Source organism: Caretta caretta, chromosome 2, assembly GCF_965140235.1.
Source record: "Caretta caretta isolate rCarCar2 chromosome 2, rCarCar1.hap1, whole genome shotgun sequence".
Lineage (NCBI taxonomy): Eukaryota > Metazoa > Chordata > Testudines > Cheloniidae > Caretta > Caretta caretta.
Genome location: NC_134207.1, coordinates 196,159,824 through 196,187,465, shown reverse-complemented (window position 1 = coordinate 196,187,465; position 27,642 = coordinate 196,159,824). Strand labels below are relative to the sequence as shown.

The 27,642-nt window shown below is 39.2% G+C and overlaps 1 protein-coding gene across 4 annotated transcripts in view; it reads left to right on the top strand.

Annotated features, from left to right (window-relative positions):
* LOC125631634 (RNA-binding motif, single-stranded-interacting protein 3) overlaps nt 1–24,473 on the top strand; it is a 1,082,196-nt gene extending 1,057,723 nt beyond the window's left edge. For all 4 annotated transcript variants that reach the window (XM_048838637.2, XM_075125723.1, XM_048838640.2 and 1 more), the window contains 2 exons: nt 21,907–21,987; nt 24,342–24,473. In XM_048838637.2, the coding sequence (XP_048694594.2) occupies nt 21,907–21,987; nt 24,342–24,473 (213 nt within the window). The remainder of the gene's footprint in view (nt 1–21,906; nt 21,988–24,341) is intronic.
* Nucleotides 24,474–27,642: the final 3,169 nt, after the last annotated feature.

The window sequence follows — 27,642 nt, the reverse complement described above, 5'->3', positions numbered from 1 at the left end:
CCTGTCACTCAAAATGTGTCTCACACAGCCATTGATCTGACGTCTGTTTTGTAGTTTAATAAAAGTCGTGATTGATAGCTTGAGTGGAAACAATATAAAAACCTTTTAGAAAAATAAAACTGCACAGCCTGATCACAGCTTTCAGTCCTTACTGCTGGGCTCCTTTTACATTGCCAATGACACATCTGCCATTTGAATGGAAACTAATATTTGCCATATATGTCCCCTCTATAGCTCATTCCTGAAGGAGGTTTTATGGTCCGTACCTTGTTGCTATTATTTTCTACATGAATTTAAAGTGACGCTTTGGTTCCATTTACATCCTACATCCTGAGGCAGCCATCTCTCACCCCTCATTGGCAGATGTGCTTTTCTGACCATTTTGTTTTCTGTTTTGAAATTGCTTCAGTATAGCCCTATTTCGTTTTAAACTTTTTGGGGCCATGCCAGTGGGAGAGTGAATGGAAGCCAGATTTTAGACTGAAACTGCTAGCTCAGCTATACTTTTTAATTGTTCTTTACACACTCAGCTGGGCCGTTTTAGCTTTTGCTTGCTTATTTAAAAGAAAATAAGTGGCAACTTGCAGCACCAGCTCTTTATTCTTCTTTGTAAACTGTACATTTGTTTAATTGTTATGGATACCTATCTATAAAATAATCAGTTGCGTATAAAAATTGTTAGTTTATCTCAGGGCTGTTGATATTGCAAACCATCCTAACTCTGCTTTCATGGTTTATAATGTCACCAGAAATCCCTCAATGGAATAACAGGCGTGTTATTCTAGTACATCATTTCTTATCTCTTACTTTGTTAGCTATTTCTGTTCCCACTAGAGCTTGATGATATCTCTAGAACCTCTCAATGGAACAACAAGCTTGTTACAAGTTTCTTATCTGTTATTTCCTTTGGATACTATATGGTCACTGATGATTTACAATGTCACCAAAGGGTCTCAATAGAATAAGTGGTTTGTTAGGTTTGTTTGTTTTTTTAATCATCAATTTTCTTTGCATATACTTTGGCCATGAATAGTCTAAGATGTCACCAAATTCCACTAACGTTCAGAGCTTTGTTAAAAAATGATCTTGTCTGTTGTTTTAATAATACATCATGTGGTCCCTGATGATTTATAGGAGCAACATTTTACAATCTTATTATTTTGGTGTTAATCAGGTTTTAATCTTGAAGCTCTTTTATTTTGTTTGACTGTCTGTTTCAGTTTGCTTGGAGAGTACAAGACTAGACCAATAGCAAAGCTAAAGTATGGTTCAAGCTGGTACTAAGTAGCTCACCCTTGTCCATTTTCTCAACCTAGGTCCTGGACAAATGAAAATGATTAGCAGCATAGTGCAATTTTGGGAAACAGGCTCTTTCAAAGAGAAATGAATCTGTTTGGAAAGGTAAAGAACAGGATAATATCTGTAAGGGTAATGTAAAATAACAAATAGTACAGTGAAAGCCGCTTGGCTGCTCCTATTAGTCTGTTCTATAGTTTGAAATAAACAAGGGGATAGTCAATGAAATTGAAAGTCACCAAATTTAAAATCAAAATAACTTTTTGATGCAGCAGCTAATCAATCTGTAGAATTTGCTGCTACCAGATACTAGTAAGACAAATAGGTGAGCAAGGTGTTTAAAAATAGAATTCACAACGATACAAATAAATTTGCTTCACGACAGCTAAGTAAAAAAGCCTAAAAGGGATATAGTTTCTTGTGGTTCAGAATATGATCACCAGCTGGGGATAGCGAGCAAAGACATTTTTAAATGAGAGCTGAGTAAATAATTCAAAAGTGTTGAGCACCTTAAGCTCCCATTGACTGCAAGCTGCTTCTATTCAGATGCCTAAACATGGGTTCAGGAACCGACATTTAGCCACCCAGATTTGAAAAATTTGGTCATGGGTCACATGAATGATATGTTTCTGTTCCCTTACTGGCTGAGCAGAACTCTTAAAACCAGTTCCTGGTGTGACTGCTGCATTTATGAGCTAAGCATTCACTTTCTAAGAGCATTCTACACTATAGTATTTGCCTACAAGGTGCTTTGTTTCTGCAAACACTCCTTCCAGGAAATTCAGTAGCTAAACTATTCAGAGAAAAGGAAAATAAAAGGGGCACAAACACAGATGATGTGGATTCAGTTTTTGATTCACAGAACATTCTGGAGGTATTTGTTCAGTACCTCCATCTGCAACATTGCACAGATGAACAGGTACATTGTTTGGACTCTTTGCCTGCCTCTGATGCATCAGCTAATGGCCATTACTGGAGGCAAGATTCGCCCGACCTAAAGCCTCTTCTCATGGAAGGACGCTGGCCCCTAGATGATTGTGATAAAAAAAAGTTAAAATTGACATATGGAGAAATGATAATGCAAATACAAATCAAAACATTGAAGTAGTGGCTAGAATGTAAGAAGTTGTATGCATTTTATTTTCATAACTCTGCAAATCTGATGCTATATGAGCCAAATATGTTCAACGGGCTTCAGGTGTCTGTGAACTTGAGTGCTCAGAGGCTAGTTTCACCTATACATCTTTGCTGTCATGCTGTTTATTGTTCCTAGAAGTGCTACCGATAAAAAATATGAGGGGCCATTGAGAATATAATTCAAAACATTCTCTTCAGAAACATGTACATCACTTAGCAATAGGCACATACCTCTTAGAAAAACTCCTTTATATTAAAACACATAGGGTGGGTACTGAAATGCATAAACCATATTGTGTACAGCACATAGTGACTAATATACATCATATCCTGAAAAGGTTCACCAGTTTCCATACATGATCTTCAGCCACACCCTCTGAAGTTGTTATTGTTGTTATATTTATTACAGTAGTGCCTTAGGGCCAACCATGAGTGGGGCCGCATTGTGCTAGGCACAGTACAAACACAGAGTATTAGACAGTCCCTGCCCCAAGAATTTACAGGCTAAATAGACAGGACAGACACAGGGTAGGGCAAAGGGATAGAATGTACAAGCAGTGTGTGATCATGTGATGGCCTACACATGTACTGTATGTTAGTGTCCCAATTTGTTTGTTCAGTTTAAATTTTGGGGTGGGTTTTGGTTAGGAGGGGACTAGGTAAACAGAAAACCAAAGGAAGGGGTGTGGGGAAAGGGGACAGGACAATGAGAAAAGAGGGAGGGGAAGAACAATGGTTGAAAAATAGCTACATGTAACCACTCATTTTACACACACACAAACATTGAGCTTTGAACATGTTAACAAGCCCTGAAATCTGTGAACGGGCTCTGCCTTCGAGAGCAAAAATGAATGAATGAAAGGGAGATAGTGGCCAGTCTGCTTTGCAGATTGTGCTCTCTTGACATTAGATGTTTCTGGAGTTGAACTGCTTAAATGAAACATTTAGGACTACTAGCTCATGCCTTCAAGGTATGGCTTACCATTAGGGAGGCATAGAAGGGACCACAGTGCTATTCCACTTAGAATTTTGCTTGAGTCACTGTGACATAAACAATAATGAAAAAAACAGTTTTAATGTAGAAAAGTAGCAACTAAAGGGACATAGCAGTCTGTAAATATCTTAAGTGTGTAAGCGCCAAGGAAAGAGAGGAATTATTTAGTGTGGTACACATTGGTATAACTATGAATAATGAGGTAAAACTAAGATAGAGAAAATTTTAGCTTGACTGTCTTGCAGAGAATGATAATGTATTAGAGTTTGGAATAGTCATCTAAGGGAAATGGTGGAAGACCATCAGCTGGGATATTTAAAACTAGAAGTTGTACTGCAGAGAACTATTAGGCATTGGCAAGGAGATGGGGTAGGTGGTCTTTTTATCTCTAACTTCTGTTCTTTGTTGAAAAGAAATAATGTGACTCCAGTATGAAACTAAGTAATAAGAAGGATAGTTTCTTTATTCTATTTTCCATTTAAGCGATGTAATTTCAAAAGATGATATACCATTTAAAAATGTTTTCTGAGCACAACATACCAAAATGAGACAAGAACTATATGTCAAAACAGTGTTTTTCTTTCACCACCTGGAGTTTACACAACCAAAGAGCAGCTATTCACACTGTTAACTCTGAAAAGTCCTTCTACGGTTGGGGCTAAGTTGTTTCACTGCGTGTTAGGTGGGTCAGTGTGTTTACAATTCACTTCATGATCTGTAGCTCACGAAAGCTCATGCTCAAATAAATTGGTTAGTCTCTAAAGTGCCACAAGTACTCCTTTTCTTTTTGTGAATACAGACTAACACGGCTGTTACTCTGAAACCATTCATGATGTTTGTTTCAGTGGATGATGTGTACATTTCAGTAAGCAAAGCATTTTTGCCCATGCGTGTGTTCTGAACAGAAATATATGAATTGTATCCCCAGTGGCTTCTCGTAGGGAAAGCTTAATTTCCAGGCACAACAAGACTTTATGGAAACACTAGCTTACTGATGCTGTGACATTCCTGAAGATGGGACAATGCCACAAGGGGAAAATGCCTACAGGTTGCACTGAGGGTGGAATTGAAAAGGAATTATATTTGCATCATCTCTATTTTTGATGTTTTTAATCAGTTACAAAAATGACATAGCCTGGACGTAGGTTGCCTATCCAGGCATAGTGCCAGGACCACAAACAATATGCCATTGAATTCCACTGGTGTTCGTTGCAATACGGCGATGACCCTTTTATGTGGCCAAGATACTGGCAGTCAAATGTTTAAATTTTTTCTAAGGGAAATTGCCAGACCATAATACACGTTTGAGGTACATTTGTAGGGCATGCTTCACTGCTGATGTCTTACTCACCTGGAAGTACCATCCTGTCCTGGATCAAGTAATTAAGGATGCAAGGTCAGATTACATGGGTTTTCTATGTCTAGATCCACTGAATTATCTAGTAAGGGTACAGTCTTACTAAATGGTAGCTTATGCTGGTATTCTGTGCATGTTGGGATTTCTGCTTGAAATTCTCAAAAAGTCAAAGCTTTGCTTAAGTGGTTTATGGTGCCATAGGGAGTCATTGATGGCAATACCCTCCATGCCCTCAGATGCTATTTTATTATTTGTGAATTATGTGAGATTGAGTCTTTAAGTGAGCTGTAGCTCACGAAAGCTTATGCTCAAATAAATTGGTTAGTCTCTAAGGTGCCACTAGTACTCCTTTTCTTTTTGCAAATACAGACTAACACGTCTGCTACTCTGAAACCAGTCTTTGTTATGTAGTTGTGGAATCCTCACGGTCCTAAAAGACTCAATTTGGAAGTACCATAATAACCAATTTTAACTATAAAAAAGCTCAGTCAGCACATTTCATTAAACTGTAGTGAGGGGTTTGAGATCAGCTGTATCAAGTGAATTTCAGAGTTTGCTGAATGGTGGTGTTTTTCTAACGTAGTAAATAACTTTTGAACATGGCAGTTTTATGTTGACAAATGAGAGCTGGACCACCCTAGGGTGAGTTCAGGGAACGATTGTACCTCCAAGAGGCATAATCCTTCTCCAATCTCCCCAGTGTTCAGCGGGAATGGACAAGGTGCACCAGTCTTTTGAATTTTCCACTGGTCTCTGAATGGGGTATGTAAGGAGACAGGTAGGAAGAAGGGTCCTTGACCTCTCACCTCACCATGCACCTGCAAAAGGGCCAGGGACATTTTGGCCTTTAGTTTTTAATCACAACAGCTGTAATCTTTCATGTGTTAACAACCAGCTCTGGCTGAAATCAGGTATCTGAATATCCAAATCGCTGAATACACTCGAGCGTCCATTTCCAATTTCCCTATGCTGGAGAGACATGTTTCTCTTGAAGCTTTTCCTCCCAACAATCTAATCTTTTCATTCCTTGAATTGGTCTCATCACCCTCCTTTGGACTCTTTTCCAGTGAAGCTTAATGATAGCTGTGGTTTGGTAATGTATCTCCTTCTATCCTAACTTTCTTTAATGCTGGAGCACTGGCTCCCGTTCTCTCCTGGCATTTTGTTGCATACACCCCACTACCTGCCCAGTCTTTCTGTCCTGTCTCTTCCAACAAAATGTTAATTTTCTACCTTACCAGAGCCCAGAGACCTCGTTATCTTCAAGGCCATCTCTCCCCTATTCCCTCACCACACCGTTGGTATTGGCAGGAATGCCCCAGTTGATTGTCTGTAGGACTGACTTGCTGTGGAGTGACATAGCTTTCTTAAAAGAGGGTTGTTGACTCTGGAATTTGCTTTTTTGGCAGCAAAGAAGTGTCACAATTTTAGTCTTTCAGGCATAATTGTCCATCATAAACATTTTCCAGGAAAATTAATTCAATTTTTCAGCCAGCTATAAAGTTTGGTGGTAATTAGGTTATGGAGCAAGACATAGCTGTTAAACTAACATTTTAATGACAGCAACTTCACCTGTTCTTGGCAAGTTGTGGTAGGTGATGAACTGATTAATAGAAAATAAATAAATTCTATTCAGAGTATATTGGCTGAACAAATGGGTTTCCTTTGCTTTATTTTATACTACGCATCTGTCCTCGGCAAGGACAGTGTCCTTCTTGAGATTCCTTGGCCTTTGTTTAAAAACTAAATCTAAAGGAGCTGGAGATCAAAAATGTATGATAGGAGACTTTGAAGTAATTAACTTGCAACAGAAGGTGAGGAATAAAATGTTGTATTTGAAAGTTTATAAATCCACTCTCATTCATTTTCTTGTAAATTTCACAATCAGTGTTACATGTTCATGTGTTTCTGAGGAGAAAAATATGAGCTGATGCCCCATGGCATCTATTCAAGCTTAATTTTAAAACTAGGAATTTTATTATATTACATATTCTATTGGATATTAATACCAAGGAGTAATAATGTACGATTGCAATGATAAGTGCTGTTACTACTGCCTACTTCAGTATAGCTCCCAAAAGATTACAGTCCCATTCTTCCCAGTGTGAAGAACATACGGTATAGGCTCCCTCATGCATAGCTACGACTTTCAAATAAAAATTAGAAAATTAGGATTAGAGTGTGTCCCCAGAGAAGTGTGTGCTGGTTTGGTGCAGTGGCCTAAAGGATTAAAGGGCCTCTGGACCATAATTATTCCTTGGAGACCTTTGCAGAAGGAGCTATGCCCACTGCAAACTGCGACACTGCAACAACTACACTTCGTTCTAAGCCCCCCGTGTGTTGTCAGTTCTGTTTAGCTAGCTGTGGGATCGTTATAGAAACTTTTGGTTCAGACAGAACCAGCACACACTGTCTGGAGATACTCTTTAACATTCTATTCCTCATTTTCAAATTTGTGTTTGAAAGTAGTAGCTGTGCATGAGGGAGCCTATACCGTATGTTCTTCATACTGGGAAGAATGGGACTGCAGTCTTTTGGGAGATATACTGAAGTAGGCAGTAGTAACAGCACATATTACAATTTATCTTTTCAGAGCTCTATGGAAACATTTAACTAAATGACTCTCGTAACATCACTTAGGTAGTCTCAAGGAGAATGAGCTGCAGATTGTGGACTGTTTCATATTTCATGGACAGTAGATTCTACTGTAAACCATCACAGTGGTTTAGTGCAGCTCTTATAACACAGAAAAGACATTCAAGAGAAGGGCCAGAATTTCAGCTGATATGAACTGGTGCAGTTCCAATGAGATTACCAATTTACGTCAGCCGATGAGCTGTCCCTCATTAAGGAAAGGGTAGAAATTACCTATTCCAGTTAGATTTGACTTGACCTCTTACCTCTTCAGTGTACCAGGAGTTGGAATTTAATCTATTTCCTGTCAAATATTTGTTTTTAACTCATAACATCAAGGGATCCTGACTGCAATTCAGAATTTTTAGAAGAACTAAATTGTGGTAAATGATTAAAATGTTTCAAACACCAGCATCAAAATTCATCATGAATCTCATATGTTTTTACATTTTTCTTCCCTCACTAATCATACTGGCCGTACTGTTCTTTGGCTGCTGTAGTTTTTTCTCTTTTTTTTGCTCTCTGTTTTTCACTTCACTTTCCTTGCATTCTTTCTCATGATCTTTCACCGTAAGCAAAAAATTTCCAGTCCTGAGGCCGGAATGACAGTTAAGCAGCTGCTGTCCCAGTTTGCACAATTATAATTCCTTCAATGCTGGAAGCGGGTGTTACTGCTGTACAGGTTGGCTGACACACTTCCCCAGGGGCAAAATTCATCACCTCTGAAATCAGCCAGTAATAACTGAGAGAACTGTGCACACTCCCTCCTACATCCCCATGAACAGCCAGTCTCCTACCTTTTAAACATTAACCCTATTGATTTCTATTTCAGCAGAAGCATAGGTATACAACATAACATACATAAGTCATTAGAGGTTCTTCTTTGTAAGCTGAATCTTGTAAGTCCTGGGGCCTTAAAGGTATTGATATAAAGTCATTTTGTCAGTAGAAAAGTGGCCACTTTGTCACACTGTTTGTCACATTCTTGGAGGATTGGCTGTAGTGCAATTATGGCTTTGTCAACTGCAAATATTTTCCCTGCACTTTATCTTGTTTTTGAATGTGGGTTTTATACAGAAAGAAAATAGAAAAGGGGACATTTTGCAACAACATTACTGTCAGCGTAAAATGAAGATGTTTGAGCTTCTCAGTCAGTCAGTGTGGCTAATGCACCAAAGCCAAAGAGTTTATCAAAGAACCGGAAAGTTCAACCAAACCCAGGAATAGATCTTGCAAGATCCCTGTGGGAAGAGCAATTCACTAACTAGGCTGTGGTTTTAGAACAGAATGTTTTGACCCACCCTGATTGCTTGACCATATGTGCTAAAGTACAGTTGTGTAGTGTTTGTCTTTCTCGCATGAGTGGAGCACAGATACCTCAATGATTACTGATAACTGGTGTTAGGCTGTGTGGTATCTTTTACATTTAAAGCTCAAATGAAAGCCACAGACAATTGGATATCAATATGATAGCAGTAGGTGGGCTTTTTCAGCTTTCATGTCTACCTCATCAGTGTACATTTGAGGAGACATTGCAGAGATGGCTTTTTTTGACACGCAGCAACTATTTATAGTATTAATTGGAATTAATGTAGTGTAAATTACATGTGTGCTACTGCTACGTTTTATTGTGGATGTGTTTAAAGGATATTATCCTGCCTTAGAATATGCACCTCTGACTCCATTGACTTCACTTGTCACTAGGGGCACGTATCCTACGGTAACTTCAGGCTTTAAATGAAAAGTCCTTTAAAATGAGTGAATATAGGTCTCCAAGCTTCAATATTTCAACCATTTACAATTTGTAAAAGATCCTACTCATCGGTAAAGGAAGAGACCTTATTAGTCCATCCAGTCTATCTCCCTGCAAATAGAGGAGTGCTCCTTATGGTACATTTTTGATTGAATGTCCTTTAAGATTAACAGATCAGTGGTCTACAAAACCCTGTTTTACTTCAGTTGAAACCATTGATGAGTGCACAGAAATGAAGGGGGGAAAAAAGCCCATAGAACCACACACAATCGTTTTTCTCACTTTAAAAAAAAACAAAAAACAGTTAAATTTTTAACTTGCCCTTGGGCTGAGATTTAGCCAAGTTTTTAAGTTCAGAGCAAATTTTTACAACCCCCTTTTTTACCCTACTCCCTTCCCAGCAACAGAATCAACCGTTTTAGCATTGTAATTCTGGTAGAAGACACTGTCATGCATTGCTTGAATGAGAGTTGACAGTACTCTTAGAAATATGGCAGTACCTCTGCCCTTGATCAGTGCTTGCCATTTGGAAGTTTTCATTTTGGTAATTACATTTTTCCCAGATAGTAGCCATAGTCATTGATCATACTGATATCATTATAACTGATTCCCCTATAAGTCACCTTTTAAAGACACTTTCTGTCTTTCCGTATCTTATTCCTTTGTAGTCACAGCATAAGATTTCAGTATTTTTTGTCTACCTCTCGTCTGATTGATTACCAATGCCACATACTTCTCTTTATATGCCCTAGTAATATACACATCACATTCTTTCCCTCAGGGATCTTAATCAGAACAAGTAATGGCCTTTAGCTTTTCTCATTAGCAAAATGGAAAAGCACCATACCCAATCCATTAGAAATACACCATGGTAATAAGAGGTTATAGAAAAATGGCAGCATGCCAGCAGACACGGGGTCAGTTTACCTTAAAGGATTTTCAGCAAAAAATGTCACTTTTTCTGTCTGGCAAGCAAACATTTTGAGCCATAACTTACCGCATCTGTCTGTCAACCATTTAGCTGGTACCTCTTAAGTGCTGTGTGGAGAGTTCTGTCAGATAGAGAACATTCATAAGGATGAAATATGGGTGTTTGTAAGTGTATTAATGTCTTCCCCGTTGTTACTTTGCTCGGTGGTTTTCTGCTTTTCAACTTCCTTCACCCCGGGATTGGTTTTTTTCCTCATTTTTCTCAAAAATTGACAACCTGAATAAAACTGCAACAAGAACAACCATTGTTACCGACTCTTCTTTCAAGCATTTCCCTCAGAGCTTCTCCTCTTGTGCTTTCTGACTTTGTTTTGGTTCCTCTCTAAAATTATTTACAACCAATACAGTGGACTTTGAATGTGGAGAGAAGAGCAATTAATTTTTTTTAGGACCATCGATTAATTGCAGTTAACTCATGAGATTAACAAAAAAATTAATCGCGATTAAAAAAATAAATCATGATTAATCGCAGTTTTAATCAGACTTTAATCAGACTATTAAAACAGTAGAATACCAACTGAAATTTATTAAATATTTTGGATGTTTTTCTACATTTATATATATATATTGTATTCTGTGTTGTAATTGAAATCAAATTGTATATTCTTTTTTATTACAAATATTTGCACTGTAAAAATGATAAACAAAAGAAATAGTGTTTTTCAATTCACCTCATACAAGTACTGTAGTGCAATCTTTGTCGTGAAAGTGTAACTTACAAATATAAATTTTTTTTGTTACATAACTGCTCTCAAAACCAAAACAATGTAAAACTTCAGAGCCAACAAGTCCACTGAGTCCTACTTCTTGTTCAGCCAATCGCGAAGACAAACAAGTTTCTTTACATTTACAGGAGATAATGCTGCCCTCTTCTTATTTACAGTGCCACCAGAAAGTGAGAACAGGCATTTGCATGGCACTTCTGTAGCCAGCATTGCAAGGTATTTACGTGCCAGATATGCTGATCATTTGTATGCCCATTCATGAATGCCCAACATTCATGCTTCGGCCACCATTCCAGAGGATATGCTTCCATGCTGAAGATGCTCATTAAAAAAATAACATGTTAGTTAAATTTGTGACTGAACAACTTGGGGGAGAAATGTACATTCTTTGCTCTGTTTTACCCACATTCTGCCATATATTTCATGTTATAGCAGTCTCGGATGATGACCCAGCACATGTTGTTCATTTTAAGAACACTTTCACTGCAAATTTGACAAAATGCAAAGAAGGTACCAATGTAAGATTTCTAAAGATAGCTACAGCACTCGTCCCAAGGTTTAAGAATCTGAAGTGCCTTCCAAAATCTGAGAGGGATGAGGTGTGGAGCATGCTTTCAGAAGTCTTAAAAGAGCAACACTCCGATGCGGAAAGTACAGAACCTGAACCACCAAAAAAGAAAACCAACCTTCTGCTGGTGACATCTGAACAAGCATTGGTCCGCACTGCTTTGGATTGTTATCGAGCAGAACCCGTCATCAGCATGTACACATGTCCCCTGGAATGGTAGTTAAAGTTTCGTAGGTCCCTTCATGGTTCAGTGTGTCTGACATGTAAATTTCTTGCTACGCCAGTGACAACGGTCCCATGAGAACACCTGTTCTCACTTTCAGGTGACATTGTAAACAAGAAGCGGGCAGCTTTATCTCCTGCAAATGTAAACAAACCTGTATGTCTGAGCGATTGGCTGAACAACGAGTGGACTTTCAGGCTCTAAAATTTTATATTGTTCTATTTTTGAATGCAGTTTTTTTACATACATAATTCTACATTTGTAAGTTCAAATTTCATGATAAAGAGATTGCACTACAGTCCTTGTATTAGGTGAATTGAAAAATACTATTTTATTTTTTTCAGGGCAAATACTTGTAATAAAAAACAAATATAATGTGAGTACTGTACACGTATTCTGTATTGTAATTGAAATCAATATATTTGAAAATGTCAAAAATATCCAAAAATATTTAAATAAATTCTATTATTGTTTAATGGTGCAATTAATCGCGATTACTTTTTTAATCGCTTGACAGCCCTAATTTTTTTTCTACTGAATTGAACTGTTTTTCACTCAGCACTGACTTTAAGTATGCTTTACATTAAAATACATACTGTTGATATTTGTGTTCCCCAGAATAGCACAGGGAGTTTAGGCATGAATCGGTACAGACTGGTGATTGTATATTATTTGAATGTATATGTGCAGGATCTGTCTCCTCTGGAGCTCTACCACACAAGGAACAGCCTTGGAATGCTGCTGTTCAGCCAACACCAAAGCACATCTGTTTCAACGGGCCTTTCAAGCATTGTTAATATAATTCCTGGGGAAATAAGTGCTACACACACCCATAAAGCTATATTAAATAGGGCATTATAGAGAAAGGTTTTTTTTTTTTTTTAAATGTTCTTGTTCTCTAGGCCTTAACCACTTACCAGTATTAAGAGGTATTCAGCACTAAAGTCAGCATGAAAGATCACTCCTCTCACATTTCATCAGCACTAGCTGCTTATCACATTTTCCCAGCAGAATGAGACATCTTACCACAATGCACAGAACGCATGAGCTGCTTGCCTGATTAGCATGGAATACTCAGGACATGTAGTGCTCAAAATGGGATGGACACAGTACAGGAACCCTTGTAAAATTGCAGTATAAATCCGAGCAGGGGAATAGAGCACAGTGATAATATGGTAAAGGAGAAAGGAATATAGCACAAGGGATGATCCAAACCCTTGAAATAATAATTGTCTGTTTGCGTCATTCTCTTTCTTTCAGCATTTGATTTGATTTTTCAGTCTCTTGCATCTTCTTTTTTTCCCTTAGTTCAAGTTCCCCTAGAACTATGTAATTTCTGAGGTGTCCAGTGTTTTGTTTCTGCTGCTAAAATGTGCAGGGGCTCAATCCTGTAACCCTCTCGTCACTTTGAGCACTGAATACCTGGCTATATAGTATAGCAGATCAGTGTTGACTTGTGAACTGACAGTACAGTTAAATCCACTTAATCAGCACCCTGAAAAACTGCATTTCCACTTCATTGTAAGATTGCCATGGAATAGATTCAGTGTGACACATTTCAGTAATCCCTTGTGATGGGATGGACTAGGTCCAGAGGCCCCCTGTGGGAGCCTTGGGATTCTGCCACACCCCATCCCAGGGAGGAGGCAGAAGAGAAGTCCTCCAAGTGGCCTAGCATGGCTGCAGGGGAAGCAGCCAATCAGAGGAGCTGCAGGGAGCAACCAATCAGGGCCCAGGAGGAGCACATAAAAAGCTGCAGAGCCAGAGAAAGTCAGTTGCTTCCTGGAGCTGGAGGAGATAGAACTGTGTTCCTGGCTGTCTGAAGGAGCTGCAGGACCACGAACAGATCAGTCTGCTGGCAGGGACTGGGGGAGCAAAGAAGGCGCTCCTGGCTGGCTCCTGGGACTGAACCCAGAGAGGGCCCCAGGAAGACAGTGTCTCCAGGGATGAAGCCCTGTGGGTATGGCCCATACTAGGGCCGGGACGAGTTAAAGACTGTATACACCAGAAGGGATTAGTTCTTTTTCACATACAACCAGTGACTCGGCTGGAGGGCTGAGTCAGTGAAAACCTGCCTGAGAAACCACCAACAGCGGTCACCATAAACTGAAAGACTGCAGACACACCTGACCAGAAAGGGGGCACTTGTGAGTGGTGGATGCCATGCCATTACACCCTTTCACAATGGATAAATAGCATACTTAGGGCCAAATCCTGTAGTTTTCTTAATCAGTCCTTACTCTGGCAGAACATCCACTGATTTTGATCTTCATTTTCCCTCAGTAGGTACTGAGTATGAACTGCAAGATTTTGAAGTACATAGAAAAAAAATCTCACAAAAATGCCGTTCCCCGCCCCTCGACACACAGAGTTAACTAATGATCATGTAAATTTACGAAGGATATGAACTGAACTGATTTTTATTCCCATGTAAAATAACATTTTGTATTGTAATATGCTAAAACTATACTTCTTTATGTTTACTGGCAGTTTCATTTTCCATTGAAGGTACTGTTACCCTCACTCTATGATCATATATAAATGTAACTGATGGATCTGAGTAAAACGTTATGCATCCAAGATTCCTTTATAAGGCTCTTCATAATGAGGTAATCCAGCAAAAAGCCTTAAAACTGCCTTTTTTTATAGAAAGCTTTCATTACGACTTACAGAAATATTTGGATTCTAGGAATCTTGTAGGGGCAAAGGAAAGAGCAATACTGTATTTCAACTCCTGTACGGGCTTCATGGGTGTACTCTCAATGGTATATGCCAGTGGCTCACTACATCATATCTCTCATCTGTGTATTCATTTCCACACAGGTGATCGTAAAATTCTTTCTGCTTCAATGAAATTATAAATACTAATTCTTATATGATCTCTCCTATGTTTCTGTCTTTCCTTCTCTGTTCATCTAGTTATCAGCTTTTAATTACATCGCTACATCTGTATCAGTTTTAGGCCCTTGAGCTGTCCATACTCAAGGATGTTGTTAAAACAGAAATGGAAAAGTGTGCGATGCAGGAGGAGTCATTATGTAACAACTCTGAATGTTTCTTTCACCTTGTCTTAACAATAAATTCATCCAAACTGCTTGGAAATTCGCTTATTGGGGGTAGAGTAGTTTACATCTTTTAAGACTAGATTCTTGGAGGTAGCCTCCGTGAGACACATTCATCAGCTGTTAGCATTGAGAAGGCACTGTGCTGCTTGTCCAAAAAGATCGGTAACACGCTACAGAAATAAGCAGGCAATTCAAACCTGCCACGTCAGAAAACCCAGGTTTGGTTATTTCCGGTGAAACATTTTTGATGAACACTTAACTTGAAAATATTTTAACAGTCTTGGCTTCCTCCTCCTCAGGGATTAATAGAAAGGATTGTAGTTATATAGTATCAGAGGGGTGGCTGTGTTAGTCTGTATCCACAAAAACAATGAGGAGTCCGGTGTGGTTCATGGCTATGTGTAGCAATCTGGTTGAATTCACTTCCTCACTTCCACCTGGATTAAATATCCTTTATCTGAAAAATGCTGTTCACTCTGCTTCAGTAGCAGGCCTGAGCTTGGGAAATTAAAAAGATTTATTGTATAAGGGACTTCTTAGCTCATCTGCACTATTCTTTTAACACCTTTTCATTGCTCTGTTTTCCAAAAGTAAAGATTTGTGAAGGATACTTAGAGCTCATGGAGAGTAAAGGAGATTCGTTTGGAACTAGAGAGTATTCTTCTCTCTACCTTGATCTAACTTGCTCAGAGAATTAGGTAATATCTCATTAGGAAGGTTGAAAGGGACGTGATAGTTGGTGTTTGTAAATCCCCTTGTATTAATGAGCATCAGGGAAGGGAGTTGAAATCTTCTAAAGATTTCTGGTTTCTTCTTGAACAATGAATGAGATAGCCCAGTGACTGAGATCTGTTGAATGAAGGATGCTATTCTTGGCTACGCTATGGTAATTTTATCTCACAAAATCATATTGTATTTAAGACCACTATAACTGTGGAGAAAAATATTGAAATACAGCTATATATAAAAATCATCATTTTTGTTTCTCACATCTTTTTAATAGGGAATTTTAAAATTATCACTAAAACTCATAGAAAAATTGCAGAGTCCACAGCTCTGTAGGGCTTCTAGAGTTGAGCCCCAAAATCAGAAAGTTTCTGTATGTTATGTCAGAAGCTATGGTTGCTGGGAGCTGTATTCCATTGAACTACAACTCCATCTTGCCAGAATTATAGACTGGAAGAACACAAAAAGAAAAGGAGTACTTGTGGCACCTTAGAGACTAACCAATTTATTTGAGCATAAGCTTTCGTGAGCTAAAGCTCACTTCATCGGATGCATACAGTGAGGCAATACTTTAATCCATCAGGGAACTGGGAACTCCCAGATGAGAAGGTAGAACCCAGGGGCAGAATGCCCCAAAGAGAAGGGATTTTATTCTGTATTTTGTTAAAGCCTGAACCAGCAAGGTTCACAAGACTCAGGGAATCTGTAGCTTTTGCACCTTGCCGGGGAGGGAATTCTAAGGCAGGAAGGCAATTTTCCCCAGAGGGAGAAATTTATGGTTAAAATGTATCCAGCAACAGTGTGACTTTCATCAGTTCCTCCAACAATACAAATGTTTTCACGTAGCTCTATTGCTGATGCAGTGTCTAGACTTCTTGGATCGTAAGCAAGAGCTGGCATTCATTCAGTGGATCCTAAAAGCTAACTATTATCAGTGTACTCCAGCACACACACGATGTGGATTTCATCACAGCACAGATAATCACGAAGAGTGAAACTGTGGAACCCTTGCTCACATGAGTCAGACTGGTTAGCATTTATTCATACAAGTGGTCCCATTTAAGTGTACTTCAGTAGGACTGTACTCATGTAAATGTTCACCAAAATGAGAATAGGTTCCTCCATTTATTTCTGAGTTCAACTAAAAAGTATCTGAGTATTGTGGTGAGCATGTAAATTGTTACAGTGAGAGAAAAGATCTTCCCAGGATTCACTGTATCTTTTTGATCCTTAAATAATTGTAAAACAGACCCACAGCTATGAAAGAACCAAGGTGGGTTTTTCACACTTCTTTTGCTTTCTAAAGGCCACGTGAATAAGTACTACCTCATACTCATGTTAGGTAGTACTTATTCATGTGAGTAGTCCCATTGACCATAGTAAGACTACTCAGATGAACGAATACTACTCAGTATGGATAAAAATTACAGAGTCTATATCTAGAATATAATTAAACATAGGTATTAATTGGTATTTTCCAAATTCCTCTGATGTCGTGATGTGTGAACCTGGGAAATATGATCAGTATTGTTATGCCACCCATCCCTGTTCGGCTTTCATGATGTAGCACATCCTGAGACTTATTGTGGCCAAGAGAGTTAACTCTTCATGTCCAAAAGGCTTCTTCTATTTGCAATATAAGAAACAACTAGACCTATAAACATTCTGAGCAAATCAATAGATAAGTCTCAAAGGTCGTAAAACTATGTGGTGTAAAAGGTATATATTTCTTTACATTTTGTTAGACTTCTGGGACTTTTTGTCCTCTATACTTTGTGTCCTCAGACAGAAACAAAAACCCTAGAAGGGAGTGTGAGAGGAATCAATCAAAGCTAAATTGGTGTCTGTAATAAGCAAGACTTGAAATTAAGCAGTCAGACATCCTGAGGTGTGCATTAGAACATTGCACAGGGTGAGCGCAAACCAAAGGTGCTCTGGGTGCAGTATGTGAAAACAGTAGCAGTTTAAAGGGAAATCAGAAGCATCAGCACTTCCCACACTGTTTCTCTTTCGTGGTGGAAATTATCCGTCTTTAAAATATAGTTATAGTCACAAAAATGATTGCGCCAAACCGACACTACTTTACTGTTCCCGGTGTCTTAGAGTTGCTATTCATTTTGCTGTCAAAAAGCCAATACAGTGCTGGGACAGTGAGCGATAGCCATTCTGCTGAATATGCACAAGTCAGAATGGACTAACTACATTCCAATTGCAGAATCTCCATTCCAGATGATGGCACATGAGAAAAATGGAGAACCATTTGATTTTCAATTCCTATTTTCATTTTGGCAGCAATGAAACTTCATTTTCCTTTTAGTTAATTCATCTGTTTACTTACAAGCTGAACAAATGTGTGTGTGTATCTCACACTCATTTCCCACTTCCTGCAGTAAAATATGTGAGAGTGGCTTTAAGTAGCGGAAATCTCTATGCAAATCTCCTAGCAGAGATTTCCCCCACATCAGTGCCTATTCCAAATTATGCTAATTTCCAAGGACCCATGGGAAACCAGCTACATTGAGACCCTGTGACTCTGGTATAGCTCTGGCCTCTAGAAATCCAATGGAGCTGGACCACCAGGGAGCCCCTGAGCCATGGCTACCTCCAGGAACACTCTTAATGCAGAATCCCAACCACACATGAATTTGAGCAGAGAAGATAATACAACTTCCATTTTTCTTCAGAATTTCTGTGAGGCTGGAGAGAAGGAAGTTTTGTACTCCACCTCTCCCCACTCCCCAAGGTAGCTAGCACTAGTCTGAGCCCATCTGTTAGCCCACCACACTCCGTAAGGTTTAGGAGAAGACGCATATGATGTGTCAGAGAGAGCTGAGGTCCCATCCCAATACAGGAAGAGATCAGTGGACACAGTCCATCCCCTAGTATGGAAATTACTCAGACAAAGTCAACGTGAAACCTCCTCAGTGCCATCTTACAGTCACTTTCAGAGATTAACCAACTGTAGAGCACAGATGACAAGAAATTAAAGTGCTTGGGATTATCTAGTTTAGAAAGGAGAGAAATCAGGGTGGCCTTGATTGAGGTAACCCCAGAGATGGTGGGCAGAGAAAAAATTGATCAGTTTCTCTTTTTGACCTTTCCCCCTATACTATTAGAAAAACAGTCACTCAGTCCTTACTTTCATCTCCAGTCTGGTAAACAGATCCACCTAACACCTGCACAGAGTCCTATGGAAAGCAGTTGGACTGTGTGTGGGCATTAAGGGGTCCACATGGGATCCTTGATGAGAGAAAGTATGGTCCTGTGGTTCTGGTACTAACCTGGGTCTCGGGAGACTCAAGTTTAATTCTGTTCTCTGGCACAAACTTAGTGTTTGTCTGTTCCCCATCTGTAAAATGGGGTTAATGACACTTCCCCAAGTCACAGGGGTATTTTGAGGTCATATACATTAAAGATTATGAGGTGCTCAAATACTCTGGTAATGGGTGCCATGTAAGTAACTAAGAGATAGCTGATGGTTCTGGTGAATATGTGTAGTGAGGGGCTAACAGATGAGCAGCAATCTAAGAGTCAGAGTACATGGAGAAGCAGTGTGCACTATGGGGGCTGTGATTTCTAAAGTGCACTAATGTGTTGTAATTATTTGGTCCATGTAGACCTTGCTGGTGTGCCCTAAGCATCCCCTACTGTTCTTTAATGTAGTACCATTTAAAACAGTACTATGTTAAAGCACACTAGGGAACCATTGGCATAAACTAGCAGGATCTTCATGGACCAATTAATGAGCAACATGCACCCCAGGAGAGCACATTACCTCCACAGTGTAGACATGCCCTAAGATATATATTGGTGCATCTGTTTGCAGGATTGGCACTTAATGCTTATGGGGCCAAAATTTCTGCCAGTATAGCTCAATTTCTGTCAGTGGAGTTAAACCATCAGTGAATTTGGCCCACTTTGCTTTTTATCCATTGAATTCAAAGCACTTAAAAAAGAAAAGTATTTTTTACAGAAGGAGAAAATGATAGATGGAGAGACAAAGGAGCTTACCTAAGGTCACTCAATGAGTCAGTGGCAGAACTGGGAATAGTCTCCTGATTCTCTTGTACTCCAAAGGGCAGTGCATTTAGAACTAATAAAAATAAATATTTCATGCATACCTCCTATACGTGTCCTGTGAAACTCATTACTGAAGGATATTGAAACAAATAAAGTGGCCTGATTTTAAAAGTGTTTTAATAATTTTGTGAGGTCTCATAGGACTTTATTTAGTTATGTGTTTATTTGTGTGCAAACTAAGATGACGATAGGGATAGTCACATCTAGTGATTCAGAGCACATATGCTGATTTTCTGCTGGGTTCCAGGAAGAACTTAAAAGAAAACAACATTGCCTAGAACTGCTTTTTTTTCTCTTCTTTACATAGATGTTTTTAATTTAAAAATAATTTGCTTCAGAGAAACAAACTTCAATGAGAATTTAAAACAGGCTTGGTGGAACTATGAGAGTTAGTACTTCACGTAAAAGCAAACAATTAAATTGGAAGAATACTGTCAAGCATATAGGGTGGCACCAGATGACAGTAGCATTACAAAGCAGATTGAATGAAATAGAAGCTGAACGGGCTCACGCTCAAATAATATTCTTGTTCGTGACTAATGCTCATGGCCAGAGAATAGCCCTACTATATGCTGCAGTACAACAGGGATATTTGTCTTAAATGTTATAGGTTAATCGACATTGACCAAGAAAACCCTGAACTCCTCAATCTGTAACAATTATCTTTTTGAAGAGAAACAAAAAAATATCATCAGGAAGTTGTGGCAGGAGGCAGACGTAATATGGATGAGTGACACTCCTGTCTCTTTTTGGCCATATTCAAGGAAGATGCAGTGAATTTCATTATAATTATTTACAAATACTGTACATAATGTGGTGCCACTAATGTGAGCTTATATCCTTCACTCTTACTCACTGTTTTTATGTAGGCAAAACTTCCACTGAAGTCAGTGGGACTTTTACCTAAGCAAGGACTGTGGAATTTTGCCCTCAGTATTCTTGTATGTGCCATTTCTGCACCCCAAACATTTCTTGGGCAGTGCATCTGTTACACCCCTCTTTGTATTCTCATATTGCAGTTTTGCTGTGGACATTTCAAACAACACAGTTAATTTAAAGGTGAGCTGAGAAAGAGTTTGAAATGTGTATTTCACAATAATCAGTGGAAAAAAATCCTGCAAGCACCTCCTAACTCATCCAGAAACCCTCCAGTCTTGTTTAACTCATAGAGTATCAGGGTTGGAAGGGACCTCAGGAGATCATCTAGTCCAACCCCCTTCTTGAAGCAGGACCAATCTGCAATATCCCTAAATGCCCCCCTCAAGGATTGAACTCACAACCCTGGGTTTAGCAGGCCAATGCTCAAACCACTGAGCTATCCGTCCTCCTCCTCCTCCCTCTCCCATCAAATACATCCTGGGTAGGTTCAGCTCTCCAAGGCATCTTTGGAGACAACATGTTAGAGGTGCCATCCAGACAATTGTGAGATTGGGCATACTCTGTGATTTTTGTCCAAGTATACAGATAGGACTGGGTAAGAACAATGCCTAGATCTGACAACTTAATACTGATACGACATCTGAGCATTTGAACAATCTGGTGCATTCAGTCAAGAACTGCTTAAGCAATGCTGTGCATGAAGAGAATAATGCTGTACCAATGGTGAAATTCACATCCACTCATAATTAAGGACTCGTTTCCTGTAGTGCTTGGGTGAGAGAATATCTTAGAAGAAGCTAGTATTGTATGTTGACAGAATAAAAATTTGGCAAAGTTTTGTGATATTTAAAAAGGCTTCCCGGATATTAAAAATAATTCATATGTAGAAGGAAATTTAGTTAGTGCCTCTAAGTACAAAAAGCAGAAACTCTCAGATATCTGATCTTTCCTGATCTTCATATCCCCACAGACTTGATTCTTCCCATGTTCAGGCTTAAAGAGTAGTGTGGAAGAAGCATGCTAATTTCAGCCCTAAGTTTGTTTGTTTTTTGTAGGTATCATTTAAAAATGTGGATTCCAAGAGCTTCCTGGGACTTTTCTGCATAATCACTGTGTGTGTGAGATGTTATTGTGTCTCCTTGGTATTTTCTTCATATGTAGAAATAGGACTCTCTCCAGTTATAAAGCATATGACAAAATAATAAAATCCAAATCCATCAGCAGTGTATACTATGATCTCTTGGTGTTGCTTTCAATCATATGTGCCATCACTAAGCAGGTTACGATGTATGATTTTAATTGCCAATTTCCTGCCATTAAGTAAAATTATTAGCAAAAAATAATGGTGTGGCATACAGTGTATACAAACCAATATCTTCTGTACTGTAACCAAATCTGTGTAATGCTTCTAATACAGTCATCTGTGGTTGTAGTGTGGTTTTCTGTTTCTAATATAAATGTGCCTTTGACTTATTCTAGTATATGACTGCTGCTGCACCTATGCAAGGGACCTACATTCCCCAGTACACTCCTGTGCCTGCAACAGCTGTCCCCATTGAAGTAAGTTTACCTCCATTCATGCAAGTAGGGTGAAGGGGTGACAAATCACAAACCTATTCCTCATTGAACCTGTTGTATATCAAGAAGGGCCTAATGTTGCTCTATCAAACCAGACCTTATGCTGCTCTTAGATTTGGGATTGCACTTCAAATTTCTTTTCTTTTCTTTCCTTTTTTTTTTTTTTTTTTTTTGAAGATCTGCAAGAGCTCTTGTTTTTGCATTTGTTTTGCTGTGCATAGGAAATGGAATAAACCATTCTTGATGTTTCATGTATTTGGGAGGGAGATGGGAAAATGCAGGAAAACAAAACCAACCAGCAAACCACGAACCCAAAGAGATTCCAGAAGAGAAGATGGCAAGAGGGTTTGCTGCAGTCCTTAGTGAGTGTAGGTAACTGCTGAAAACATACAGCAACCAGAAAAAGTGATTGAGCAATGGAAACCTTCCTCTTGTACATACAGACGTGGAGGATGCTGCACTGACTGAGTGCTTTTTCATCCTTGAGGAAGGATTCGCTCTCTCCCTCCTTGGGGCTGAGTCATGCTGATGACATTCTAATGAGTAAGTATTTACTCAACCCTGTAGAGCACAAGCTGCCGGGAGCACTTCAGCCCAACCTCCACTGCTGTGCATCTTCATAAGGGCATCTGACACAACAAGAGGGAGGCTTGGGAAATAAAGATGCTATTACTCTTAAATTTGTATTCTTCTTTCTGTTTTTAACCTCTTCTCCCCTACTTTGTGATAATGTGAGGGGCACTATTGTCTCAATACTTTAGTCTTCGGCTGTCTCTCCTCTGGAGTTGATGCTATTATTGCTCCATGAGTTGGCCAGTTGAGGATGCTCTTCGAGCAGTTGTTTTGGCACTTCTCCGCCCGCAGTCAAGTGGATCTACCATAGTTTCCCCATCTCCATAGCTTCAAATTCTCTGAATACCAAATGATCTACCACCTGGTAGGAAAGGCCCCTACTGTTTGTTTGTTTGTTTGTTTGTTTGTTTGTCCTATTCAGCTGGTCTTATTTAAATCTTCATCACATCAGTTTCACCCTAAATCAGATTTTGCTGTAAATATATCATAATGACTACTTTGAATAGCCTTATTAATTATTAAAGGAACGAAGTAGAAGACCTGCCGCAAAATGTGCTATAATCTGGCAATTATTATTTTATTATATTACCATGGCACCTAGTCATGGGCGAGCACCCCATTGTGCTAGGTGCTGTACAAACAGAACAAAAAGCTGTTCCCTGCCCCAAAGAGTTTACAATTTAAATCTAAGGCAAGAGACAACAGATGGACGCAGATAGACGGGAGCTTACAAGGAAACAGTGAGCCAGTATTGGTCAGCATGGCAGGCAGTGGACTCTAGGAACCTTTGAAAAAGAAATTGACCACTCTGTCACAGAGATTTAAAAGGCACCACCCCTTGTTTATCTAGGACTCCGATAATTGGGTGTTTTGTGCTCCCTCTTCTGGATCTACAGGGTGCCATCTACTACCACATTCTAATCCCAGAAGAGCGCTGCTGGGTATCGTTGACGTGGTTGATGCACACAAGCACAGAAGTAAACAGAATATGGCTAATTTCACAAGCCAATAGAAATGTAAAAAACTAAAAAATGCCAAAATAGGACAAACAAAATTATCAGTGAAATCACTATAATTGCAGGTTTTCAAGGCAAATGCATATAATGTAGAATACATGCATACATATATGCCTCAAAGCCTCATTAGTGCAACGTCCTATTAGGTAAAATCTTTAGTTTGTCTTAAATTTATATTAAAAGAGAAAACATTCTAAATAAAAACACTACATCAATGCAAATACACTTGTTCAAAGCGTGCTACGTTGTCTGCACCGTGTGTTACAGCAGTATATATTGCAAAATCCTGTGGGACTTGGTTCTGCTCTCACACCAGCGTAAATCAGAAGTTAGACCAAAGTAAAGTCAGTGTAAGTGAGGTGGTAAAAACAGATCAACCATGCGTATGTAATAAAAATAACATATACAGGGTGAAATCTTGGTTCCACTGAAGTCAATGGAAACGTTGTGACTTCAGCAGGGCTGGGATTTCCCCCATAATGTGTAGATATTTTTCACTACTGCATATTAGAGCACAGTGCTCCAGGTACTCTATGAATTGAGGCTGTTTCTCATTGCCAGGCCAGATCTCCTTGTAAATTGATAGCATTTATGTCATTCCACGTGTGGTTTCTGTTACCTCAGACACTCTCAACAATGCAGACCAATGGTACCGATACACAGAAATAAAGAAGTGGTGAGATGGTGCTGAACACCTTCATGTGATTAATATCAGTAAGACCTTTGTGTCCCTATTTGCTTCCGTAGGGTGTCGTTGCTGAGACTTCTCCGCAGACAGTAGCATCTTCATCACAGGAAGCCAGTGGTCAACAGCAACAGATGACAGTGGAAACATCCAGTGAACATGCACCTGCATATTCTTACCAACAGTCTAAGTAAGTAAGACTGTGATTAGTCATATATGATATTGTCTTTGGAATACAGAGAACTAAGTTCCGCTCTCAGTTGCGATAGTATAAATTCAGTGTAGCTCTATTGAATTCAGTGGAGTTGCTCTGGTTTTACACCAGACGTTGGCTCAGCAATCAGCACACTGGGCAAAATCCCAAACAGAGGCTCAAATTCTGCAGTGATGTAAATGGAGCAATAAGTTCCACATCTGGTTGTTAGTTTTTGAGGATGTGAATGTAACTGACAAAGTACTGCAAAACTAGTGTCCCTTGCACAGTGAGAGAGCAGAAGGGGGTGCTGCAGGAAAGTCAACCTCAAGAAAAGGTAGGGGGGCTGTTTTATCTTACCTCTGACCTCTGCTCACTGCGTTTGCTCCCATAGAATAACACCACAATTTCAAAGTTTGACCTTGTTTTCAACGCACTTAACGGCTAAGCCAAGGATACCTAAAAAAAGCTCCCCATGTTCTAGAAACAAAACAGCCCTCACCTCTTCTGCCCCGGTGCCACAATGGAATTGTTACTCAGATGGGTGAAGTTATTTGTGTAGAAGACAGAGCATAAATTACTATGAACGACCCCAAACCCCTGTCCCAAGTGCAATGTACTCTCTTTTTTGCCTTGGCCTTCCAAAGAAAATATATGGCACATCACAAAAAAGCATTCACACACAGCTTTCACCCAGGAGAATGAAATGAAGAAGGATCCTCACGTGACATATGCTGGACCCTGTTTAACGGATCATGGGAAAGTACTCAGATACCATGGTGATAGGCACAGTAAAAGAAATGAAACAGAATAAATATCTATCCATCTGGTTGTTTGCTTCATCTGCCTTTTTGACCCCTCAGCGTTAAGTTGCACTTGTTTTCCACACCAACGGAAGGCCAAACTGGTGCAAAGTACACTACACCCACTTTTTGGCCAGCATACATATACCCAATGTGTAGCTTACATCATCTGTATTGTTCATTGCTGCAGAATTTGCCCCAATCACACACCTCTTCTCTATACATCTCATGTACTCAGAGGCACAGTATGTTTGTGTACCTGTTCTGCATTCATTTTCTTTAATACCCATAGAAATCAATAATGGCAATCTACTTAGAGAATATAATGGGTCAAGAGAAAAATATACATGACAACTCCATGCTGGTTGCCTGCTCTGATCATTGTGTTCTAAAGAGATTTTGAACTAACCATTCTCATTGTCCAATTCCCTTTCCCTTAAGCCTAAAAGCAAAAAGACTTAAGTTCAGAAGCCCTCACCATGTAGCTGGGGGCAGTTTCTGCTGGACTTTTGCCTATATTGGAGGGATTGTAGCTCTTTTTTGAAATGACTGCTGGATTTTTCCACTGTAAAATTCCCATCTTCTCTGAGAATATCCCTCATCTCACATACTCAGCTATTGCATGGCTGTGATAGCAGATGCTGTTCTTATGGCATTGGTATTTATATTTAGGGGAATTTCTTTTTGAGTCATGTAGGCAGGTACACTACAGGCTATCTGGATGTTCCTTTTTGTTTTGTTTTTCTTTTTTTTTGCTGAAACATGCCAGCTGTTTCTGTGTCTGCAAATTGTGGTTACAAATGCCAAGACTTGGGAGGTGATCGATACAGAAAGAGCGAATGCAATTTCTACTTTAAAAAGAAGTTAAAATATTTTTCAAAAGCAACAGTTATAAAAGATCATATTGAATAAATATTTTTTTCAGTTTAAAAGCACATTTAACAATAATGAAAACGATGCCAGTATAAGACAATAATTTCCATTGTGGCAGAGAGGAAGTAATTAACCTGATTAGATGCTGATTCTAATCCTGTATAGCCAAGGGCATATGCAGAACTTATAAAAGAATTTCCTAGAAACTCATGGGACGGACGTTATAATCACTTCTTTAATTATATTTATCTTTCTGTGAACTAACTGGAAAATAACAACCAACAAATGGATAAGAGTATCTTAAAATTGAACTGGGTGTGATAAAGGTTTTGTACTGGCCTTGTAGGTAAGTGTAAACTAGACAACTGGTGAAAATTTTTCTCTTTCTTGGCCAGGAAAGACATTCTTTCATTTACCCTGTGAGACTGGTTTTTAATAGTGATTTCATCTTAGTGCATTCAAATTTAAGGCTGATACACTAGTCAAATATTCCCCAGCATAAACCCAGTAATGTGAGCAAATTATACCATGGATTAATTTGGCTCCTTATCCTTTAGCTCTGAGCAGAATACGCCATTTCATTAGGAAGGTACCTCAGTCATTTTAGACCAAAGGTATCTCTGTCCCATGCAAATCTTATAAATTAACGTATAAAAATGTGAAATCTTGAAAGTGAAATTAGATCAAACTGTTTTGTCTCAGAAACTCCACCCTCTTGCCTCTGGGAAAAGGTCTGTTTGCTGGACAGCAGCTCTCAGGCTTTAAGTAGGAGAGAAAGATTTTCGGGTTTTCTGGAAGGATAAATCCAGTACCAGATTAAAGAAAGCATGATGCTTCTACCTGGGAGAAACAGTCTTTTTTGAGTACAGATTTTAGGTCCCACAGGAAACTTTCCAGGGAAACGCACCATAACGCACTTACACTAATGAGAGCAATGCCAACAATCCAAATAATGCCCTTGGATAGGCAGTAAAATCACAGAAGGTGGGCAGTCCAACCTGAATGGCTGTATATAGGGGAAGAAAAACCTGAACAGCTGAAAAGGGGAATTAAAACTGAACACAAGAAATTCTGGAAGAAAAGGGATGGCCAAACAACCACAATACAAACAGGCATACAAACATAGCACTCCTGTGCAATGCATTCCCCCTTACATAAGGGCTAATTCCAAACACAAATTATGAGTTAGCTGGGAATGCTGAAGACTCAGTGGCAAAAACTTTGGTCCTAAGTGCATAAATGTTGGTCAGCTTGTAGAGTGTGGGGTTCATTGACACAGGTAAGGAACTACTCTGATGGGGTAGGAGATAGGATGTACAGATCAGTGATTTGGGTGGCTACCTCTCAGGAACCACCAAGTCTTTGTGTAAGGGTGATGTTTGAGGAGCCTTCTCTGAAGCATAGTAGAAGATTTCTCAAATCACCCTCCTCCTGACAAGAAGCAAGGACCCTACTATGAGTGATTGCCTCCAGTTGCCCCCTAAGTATACAGGT